The following is a 9650-nucleotide window of genomic DNA, read 5'->3' as shown; positions in this document are numbered from 1 at the left end:
AAATAGTAAAAATAATTGTTCTCCATGTAGAGTGAATGAATTACTTAAGTCTTTTACTTCGTATAAACCTTATCATTTCATGCATTATGCGCTTTCTGCTTTATCTAACAAATTGCATGTTAAAGAGCGTTGGTTTGGTACCTATAGTATACCACCAACAAAATCTGAGCTTAAAGGTCCAAAACTAAAATGGGTACCAAAACCCAATTGATTCACTTTTGCAGGTTAACCGGCATGTGTGGTTCTTAGACTCCAGATGTTCTAAGCACATGACTGGTAGAAAAGAACTCTTAGCTAACTATGTTGAATCTTTTGGAGGTATGGTAAGATTTGGAAACAATCAATACGCACCTATCCTTGGATACGGTGATGTAATCTCTTGGAATTTAACTATAAGAAAGTGTCGTTTGTCGAAGGACTTGGACATAATTTGTTTAGCATAGGTCAATTCTATGATAAAAATCTAGAAGTCTGTTTTAAAGCTAACCAATGCAGCATCCAAACTACTGATGGTAAGATGCTCTTAGCTGGAATCAGAAGATCAAATCTCTACACAATTGACCTATCCAATACACAAGTAGATAGTGATGTCTGCTTGATATCCAAGGCATCCTTGAAGCAGAATTTACTATGGCATCGACGACTTTCATATTTGAATTTTAAGTATCTTAACAAGTTGGTATGTGACAACTTGGTAAAAGGTATCCCAGAACTGAAGTTTCATAAATACCATGTATGTGGTGCATGCGAGATGAGTAAATTGAAGAAAGCTTCACATAAGTTGAAGACAAAGTTCAATACCAAACGTCCTTTACACTTACTTCATATGGATCTTTGCGGTCCTATGAGAGTCCAAAGTATCAATGGGAAAAAGTATGTGCTGGTTATAGTAGATGACTATTCTAGATATACCTGGGTTCATTTTCTGAGATCAAAGGAAGAAGCGGCCGAAACAATTATTTCATTCTTGAAGACAGTTCAGAATAATTTGCAACTTCAAGTTCAGAAAATCAGAACTGACAACGGAACTGAATTCAAGAACAACACACTCGGTTCATTCCTAGAATCCATGGGTATTTCACATACGTTTTCGGCAGCCCGGACACCGCAACAAAATGGTGTCGTCGAACGAAAGAACGGAACATTGGTGGAAGTGGCGCGAACATTATTTACATGTTCCAGTCTTCCATTATTGTGACATCTCGTCACTTCTGAGCTTCAGGTTAGCACCTCATTGCAGATCCTATAATTAGAAATTATATTTCTCTAAGATCTAGTCTTAAGTGATTACAACCTTTTTGGTATTAGCTCCCAAATTTTGTTGGGAAGGTCGCGCTTTGGTAGGAGATCAGATAAAGTTATCTTATGCAATGCCAAATATTTTTGAAAATGCTCTAGATAAAAATAAAGTTAATGTTATGAGTTTTCCTTAAATTAAATTGCAAAAGTTCCATTTGAATGTCCACTTGTTTTATCAAAAGATGGAGTTTTGGGTTTTATTAAGCCATTTTATTTTGGGTAAAGGTTTTAGTGGGCTTATTCTTTTGGAAAAACAAAGGTTTTATTTGGTTTGGGCCTTGTTGGCCAGCCAATTCACTTTATTTAAATCCTCATATAAATACCCCTCATCCATGAAGAACTCCCATTTGCATGAATCGCCTGCTTGAAATTTCTCTAAACATTTTCTCTCTCTCTCTAAAAACCAAACGCTCTCTAGCTGATTTCACCATCGTGCAAGTCTTTTGAAATTCTTTCTCAATCTTGAAGATCCTCCAAAACTTCAAGAAAAAGTATGATACTAATTATCTTACTTTTGTAAAACCTCTTGAGTTTGCATCCTCCTTCTTTTTCGATCTTGTGTTTAATTTTCTGGAAATTATATAGAGGGGAGATTATTCATCCAAGACATGAAAACGTCTTCCAAGAAGATAATAATCTATGATCCATGTGTTTAAAACTCCAAAGTAGGGAAGGAAAAATTCATTGCATGTGAAGTTTTAAATCGCGAAGCTGTGTTTTAATTGCATGCATCTTTAATCTACCTTACCTTCTTCGAAAACTCGATGGAGTCGGGAAAGATTCATCCCTGAAAATTTAAATTTATTTTTGCTATTTTGGAAATGGTGATTTCCTTTGGAAAATGATAAGTTCGACCCCAAATAATCGTCGCTCGGTGAATGTGCAATCTGTTTCGGGGGTTGTGTAACTCAAGGATTGTAGTGTAATGAGGAGGAATTTTTAAACCTCTCTAAACCTTCTTGATATTTGGGTTAGTCGGCTAACCTCATGATTTTAAATGATGTGACAAGTTGGATAAAAATGACTTTTGGAAGGTTCCTAATTTTTTTTAGAGTCTTGTGAACCCCAAAAATAGTTGGAACATAATTTATAATCTGTCCAAAAATCATCTTTTGAGTTTAGGATTTCGATTCCTTTTAATATATAATTTTTGAGTTATTTTTAGAATAAATTATAAACATCAACTTTAATTTTTKAAAWCWCGATGGCATTGCATGGGATGCAACTTAACTTTATCATTGTCATGAACCCATAAGTGATTTTAGTTCTGGTTGTTGGCCTGTTTAGGAAGATAGGGCGGGCGTTGAAAGATGCAGACGTCATCATCTTGGATATTCACCTTTAAACCAGTGAGTCCTCACGGCCCCACTTTTAATGCTTTAACTATTTGTTTGGGGGAAAGGCATGAGAATAAACAAACTATGCATGGTTTTTATTGAAATCTTTGGGCTAAGGAACTGCTTAGTCAAGCTCTGTTTGAAACCTCTGGACTAAGGAACTGCTTAGTCGGGTTTACTATGTTATGATTTGTTAACTGTTTTTGCACTGTGGAATAAATGCTAAATTGATGTGCTTGGGAGTATGTTTCCAAATAAAGTCCCCATCCGTAAACGCTACTTGTTAACTCGGGCATGTCCCCGGGCCGTGGTATTGTGGATAGCCGCTATTGTGTTGACAGTCCCACCTAGAAAGGGGTGCACTCTACCTATGTTTTMTTGGTCTAATCATGTGGAATTTGGACCACCGCTGAATTAGTAMTATAACGAACTRTGGGAYCTAAGTAGTGTACGGGCTACTTAAGGTCGTTCGTAAATTAATGGGGCAAGTTGGTCAGGTRAGGCTCAGTAGCGTCTCAMGTTTTTACATCGTGAAAGATTTACATTTATCAAGTGCAAAAGTTTCGCATAAGTTWGCAAATATTTGGTTTATGCATTAAAATGTTTTATGCATGTGAAAACCTGTGAGCTCACCAACTCTTTGTAGTTGATTCGTTTTATGTTCCATGCTTTTCAGGAAGTAAGTAAGATACGTTGTACTATGGGAGCATACTCGTGGCAAAGCTGATTTAGTTCGAGTCGGAAGTTTTGTAAATAAGGGGTTTATAAAAATTTTGGTTATATTATTAAAGGGAATTTTCAAGAATTTGGAATCATATGAATTGAAAGCGGGTGTCATTATTATATGTTGATTAAACAGAGCCTGATCACTTGTGTTTAACTTACATATAATAAGAAGAACTTAATCGGCTGTAGTAGAGATATGCTCCCATAAAGAAATTGTTATGAAAAGCACGGATTTATGCATTATACTCACTATGAATATCCGTTGCCCTAGAAAGACCAGAGACGTTGGGTAGAAAAACCCTTATATTGTTAAGTGTCCATGTTGGACTAGAAGCTCTGGATAGAAGGACTAGAGGCAATGGGATAGAAATTTCATAAAATTTCTAAGTGTTTAAGTGGCACCAGAAGCTCTGGTTAGAAGTACCAGAGGCAATGGGATAGAAATCCCATAAAGCTATAAAGTGTGTATGTGGTACTAGAAGCATTGGTTAGAAGGACCAGAGGTAAAGGAATGGGAATTCCTTAGATTTATTTTTCATAAATACACCAGAAGCATTGTTGGGAAGGAAACAAGAGACCGATGGATAGGTTGCTTAGTATTTTTCTAAGTATGAAAATGGAACYAGAGGYTCTGGTCTTGTAACCAGAAGCTCTGGTAAGTGCGTTATGAGGAACCAGAGGATCGATGGACGAAAATTCCATAATTATTTTAAGTGTAGATGTTGAACCAGCGGATGATAAATTAGGATTCCATTGACTTGCCAGAGGACCGATGGATGAGAAATCTTTTGCTAAGGATTTTAGTTGAACCAGAAGCTCTGGTCATGAAACCAGAGACTCTGGTAGCACAACCAGAGGCTTTATATTTTGAGAGTCTAGTTTGATTTCCACTCTTAGCCTTGTTTAGAAGTTTTGGCTGTATCTCTAAGCATTTATAGATGACGCATTTAGTAATTAAGATTATTAATGTCGCAGATCACTATGGCGTCATCCGATTCTAGTGAATACTCAGTCGATGAATCCGGCTACGTGGTTGGCCACTCTAGAAGGAACTTAGCCCATGATGAAGAGATAGATCCGTATGAGAAGGGCACTGCAACCAGTGGAACATCTGCCTCTTCACCAGCATCTTTCTTACCCCAATCAGAGCCAGCACCCGACGTTCCACCACGAACCTATAATGGCTCAAGTATCAGAGTCACGCCAAGGAAGAGCATTCCCCTGCCTTGACGAGTGACATTTGAGAATTCCTCTAGAGTAAGAGGAGAGCCATCACGACCACCGCAGGGGCACATGCTATCCCAAATAGTGACTGGAGTGCTTGCATCCTATGCCCAGGGTATGAACTCGGCTGAACGAGAATGAGTGCAGAGAATTGCATCAGATACGCAAATGCACCAGACCCGGCTGAGATACCACCACCACATCCTAAACAACCTGTCCGATGTGATGGAAGCACACCACCAGAGCATAATAAGGAACACGGATGCTGCTGTCGCAGCCAGGCGGGAAATTATGAAGTTGTATAGATGGTTGGTAGTTTGTGGGATGATGGTATTGATGTTGGGAATAGCGATAGGATGGATGTTATTCTAGGATAAAAGTTAGGGGTAGAATACCCACTCTTTTTCTTAGACATGTGAGGTTTTGTTTTTGTGATTATAATCATCTACAAATGCATGACATCTTTTTTAGAAGAGCTCATTTATGACAAGCCTTAATGTGTATGAATTTAAGCTATGTGGTTACATAAATGCTTGAATGTCTCTCCATGAGATGAATGCCCCTTACATCATATTGAATAACTGGAAGATATCGTCATAGTATTGCTATATTAATGATGAACTCCCTTCTGATTTAGGCCATAGAAAATGCCACCAAGAAGAGAGAATCCCGAAGTTGCACGACTTGTGTCAGAGCAACTATTGGCCGCATTACCCAACATTGTCAGTCAAGTGGTGGCAGGGCTTAATGCGAACCAATCATCAAACCCTGAGCCTAGACCACCCAGAGAATGCACTTACAAGTCCTTCAGATCCTGTAATCCAAAAGAATTCCATGGGACTGAAGGGGCTGTAGGATTACTGACATGGATAGAGAGTATGGAATCCGTCTTCCATATTAGCAAGTGCTATGAAACAAATAAAAAGGAATATGCAGATTGTTTGTTGCAAGGAAGGGCACTCACCTGGTGGAATGCATTGGTACAGGCCAGAGGTCGAGAAGTGGCTAATCAACTTCCATGGGAGGAGTTTAAGAAACTCCTCAAGGCCGAATACTGCCCCAGAAGCGAACTCCATAAGCTAGAAATGGAGTTATGGAATCACGAAATGAAAGGGGATGATGTAGCTGCGTATACGGCTCGATTCCATGAGTTGGAAAATCTAGTGCCACACCTAGTGACACCAGAGGAAGTTTGCATTGAGAGGTATATTTGGGGGTTGTCACCAGAAATTAGGGGAAACATCACCTCGACCAACCCGAAGACCCTTAAAGAAGCCATCGATATTGCCACCAAACTCACGAATAACACGGTTCGTTCAGGAGAATTCGCCAAGGGGAAAAGAAAGGTGGATGAGTATGGAAATCGAAGACCTGGGGGAAAACATGACAAGAATAGGAGAACGATAGGAAATTTCGGAGCACAGACTCAGACGGTGAATCAAAGAGACAAGGCCAAGTGCAATAGATGCAAATACCCGCACTGGGGAAACTGCATCACTTGTCAAAGGTGCCATCTCAGGGGTCATACAACAAAGGATTGCCGAAAACGATTGTGCTTCGATTGCGGAAGTCCATATCACATGAGGAACGTTTACCCGAAAAGGAAACAAGGACCCAATGCAGGCCAAGCCCGAACGATTAGTCAAGGGAACCCAGAGAGTCAGACACGGGGCAGAGCGTTTGAAATCAGGGCCAAAGAAGCTAGAGATGATCCCAATGTGGTCTCAGGTACGTTCCTTTTGAATAATGAATTCGTGTCAGTTCTATTTGATTCGGGAGCGGATAGAAGTTTTGTATCCCTGGATTTTAAGCAAACGATTAACCTAAAATCCCAGAGGCTGAAAGAAGCTTATGTTGTTGAGCTTGCCAATGGCCAAGAATTTAGGGCTAGAAATATAATCAAGGATTGTACACTAAGGTTAGCCAATAAGGATTTTAGCATAGACCTTATTCCTATCGGGTTAGGAAGCTTCGACATAGTTGTAGGCATGGATTGGCTATCCAAAAATCGAGCTGAAATTGTCTGTAAAAAAAAGGTTATCCGGATTCCTCAAGAGGGAAATGACCCAATAGAGATTCAAAGAGATACGTCGGATCGAAAAACTAAGATAGTATCTTGCACAAAAATGCGGAGGTACTTGAGGAAGAAGTATATTGCATTCTTGGCACATGTTATTGATAGGAAGGGCAAGGAAGAAGATATCGGCGAGGTCCCTGTAGTTCGGGAGTTTCCCGATGTATTTCCCAAGGATTTATCAGGGTTACCCCTACAAAGACAAGTCGAATTCGGTATCGACTTGATCCCTGGGGCTGCCCCAGTGGCAAAGGAACCATATCGTCTGGCACCTGCGGAGATGCAGGAAATGTCAAAACAACTCCAGGAGTTGTTAGACATGGGATTTATAAAACCAAGTTACTCACCATGGGGTGCGCCGTTCTATTTGTCAAAAAGAAAGATGGGTCAATGCGAATGTGCATTGATTATAGGGAACTTAATAAGTTGACCATCAAGAATAGATACCCCCTTCCTCGAATCGATGACCTGTTCGATCAACTCCAAGGTGCAATATACTTTTCCAAGATTGACCTACGGTCTGGATATTACCAAGTAAGAGTGCGGAAAGAGGACATTGCCAAAACAGCATTCAGAACCCGATACGGTCACTACGAGTTTATGGTTATGCCATTTGGGCTAACCAATGCACCAGCCGTCTTTATGAATTTAATGAATAGAGTCTGCAGACCCTACTTGGATAAATTCGTAATTGTTTTCGTAGATGATATACTGATTTATTCTCCAGGTAAGGCGGATCATGAACAACACCTGAGGTTAATATTGGAGCTACTCCGGGGGCCAGAAATTGTACGCAAAATTTTCCAAGTGTGAATTTTGGATTCCGGAAGTACAATTTCTTGGGCACATAGTTAATGAAAGAGGGATTCAGGTGGATCCTGCCAAGGTCGAGGCCATTAAGAATTGGAAGGCCCCAAGAATCCCATCAGAGATTCGACATTTTCTTGGTTTGGCAGGCTATTATCGAAGATTCATTGCAAATTTCTCAAAAATTGTGCAACCACTCACTGCCTTAACCCAGAAGGAAAAAAAGTTTGTTTGGAGTGAGAAACAGGAAGAAGCGTTTGAGACTCTTAAGCAGAGGCTATGTCATGCACCGATCTTAGCCCTACCTGAGGGATCGGAAAATTTTGTGGTCTACTGTGATGCATTGCATCAAGGCTTAGGATGCGTGGTAATGCAAAAAGACAAAGTCATTGCGTATGCCTCAAGGCAACTCAAAGTGCATGAAAAGAATTACACTACGCATGACCTCGAGTTGGGGGCAGTGGTGTTCGTGCTTAAAATCTGGAGGCACTATCTTTACGGCACCAAATGCATCGTTTTCACTGATCATAAAAGCCTTCAACATATTCTGAATCAAAAGATGTTGAACATGAGGCAACGGATGTGGGTCAAACTTCTCAACTATTATGATTGTGAAATAAAGTATCACCCAGGAAAAGCTAACGTGGTAGCCAACGCCTTAAGCCGGAAGGAAAGGGTGAAACCGTCAAGGGTACGAGCCATGGGAATGTTGGTTCAAACGAACCTAAAAACGCAAATTCTCAAAGCTCAACATGAGGCGTTGAAATCAGAGTATCTGAAGAATGAGACCCTGCATCACTTAGAGAAGGAATTCGAAACCTGAGCGGATGGAGTGCGTTACTTCAAGGATAGAGTTTGGATACCAAGGAGCGACAGCCTCTGGTCTACAATTATGGAGGAAGCCCATCGTTCCAAATATTCGATTCACCCAGGATCCGATAAGATGTACAAAGGGATAAGAGAATATTACTGGTGGCCAGGAATGAAAAGAGACGTTGCCTTGTACGTAAGTCGGTGTATGACCAGTGCAAGAGTAAAAGCTGAACATCAGAAACCATCTGGTCTTATTCAGAAACCAGAGATTCCCCAATGGAAATGGGATCAGATATCAATGGATTTCGTTACAAAGTTACCAAGAACAAGGAAGGGATATGACTCAGTTTGGGTCATAGTGGATCGACTTACGAAATCCGTGCACTTTTTACCTATTCGAGAAGATTTCAGTACAGAAAGGCTGACGCAATTATATGTCAATGAGATTGTGTCGTGGCATGGAGTACCTGTTTCTATCATCTCAGATAGTGACAGTCGCTTTACTTCCAGGTTATGGCAATCGATTCAAAGGGCATTAGGCACGAGATTGGATTTAAGCACTTCATATCATCCTCAAACGGATGGACAAACGAAGAGGATAATTCAAACACTAGAGGATATGTTGCGAGCCTGTGTGATAGACTTCGGAGGTTGTTGGGATATCCATCTGCCATTGGTCGAATTTTCCTACAATAATAGCTATCACACCAGTATCCAATGTGCACCTTTTGAAGCCTTGTATGGACGAAAATGTAGATCCCCACTCAGTTGGCAGGAAATTGGCGATAGRCAACTGACCAGGCCTGACATTATCTAGGAGACAACCGACAAAATCGCAATCATCCAAGAAAAACTTAAAGCTGCAAGGGATCGTYAGAWGAGCTATGCCRATAAYYGAAGGAAACCCTTGGAATTTCAAGTGGGTGATAAAGTCCTTTTAAAAGTATCACCGTGGAAAGGGGTTGTGCGCTTTGGAAAGAAATGAAAGCTTAGTCCAAGGTATGTCGGTCCATTCGAAATACTCGAAAGAGTAGGACCAGTTGCATACAAACTCAACTTACCCCCGAAGCTTAGTGCCATCCATGATACATTTCATGTGTCGAATCTTAAGAAGTGTTTAGCCGACAAGTTTTTAGTTCTACCTCTGGAAGATATTCAAATTAATGAACGACTACGTTTCATTGAGGAACCGATCGAAATCCTCGACCATAAGGTTAAGCAGTTGAGGCACAACAAAATCCCAATTGTAAAAGTTCATTAGACATCGCGGCATGGACCAGAATATATGTGGGAAAGAGAAGATTCCATGAGAAGCAAGTATCCACATTTGTTCCCTAACAAGCCTTGATTTGGAGTAGACAAATAAATTT

General features: G+C 40.3%; 1 protein-coding gene across 1 annotated transcript in view; it reads left to right on the top strand.

Moving 5' to 3' along the window:
* Nucleotides 1-5233: 5233 nt before the first annotated feature.
* The window catches only part of LOC112502283, a 54781-nt gene continuing 50364 nt past the window's right edge, over nt 5234-9650 (top strand). The window contains exons 1-2 of the mRNA XM_025106153.1: nt 5234-6998; nt 7388-7449. Coding sequence (XP_024961921.1) covers nt 5234-6998; nt 7388-7449 — 1827 coding nt within the window. The remainder of the gene's footprint in view (nt 6999-7387; nt 7450-9650) is intronic.

Source organism: Cynara cardunculus, unplaced genomic scaffold (genome assembly GCF_001531365.2).
Source record: "Cynara cardunculus var. scolymus isolate 2C unplaced genomic scaffold, CcrdV1 Un_Scaffold_1176, whole genome shotgun sequence".
Classification (NCBI taxonomy): Eukaryota; Viridiplantae; Streptophyta; class Magnoliopsida; order Asterales; family Asteraceae; genus Cynara; species Cynara cardunculus.
This window is presented reverse-complemented; position numbering and strand designations above follow the sequence as displayed.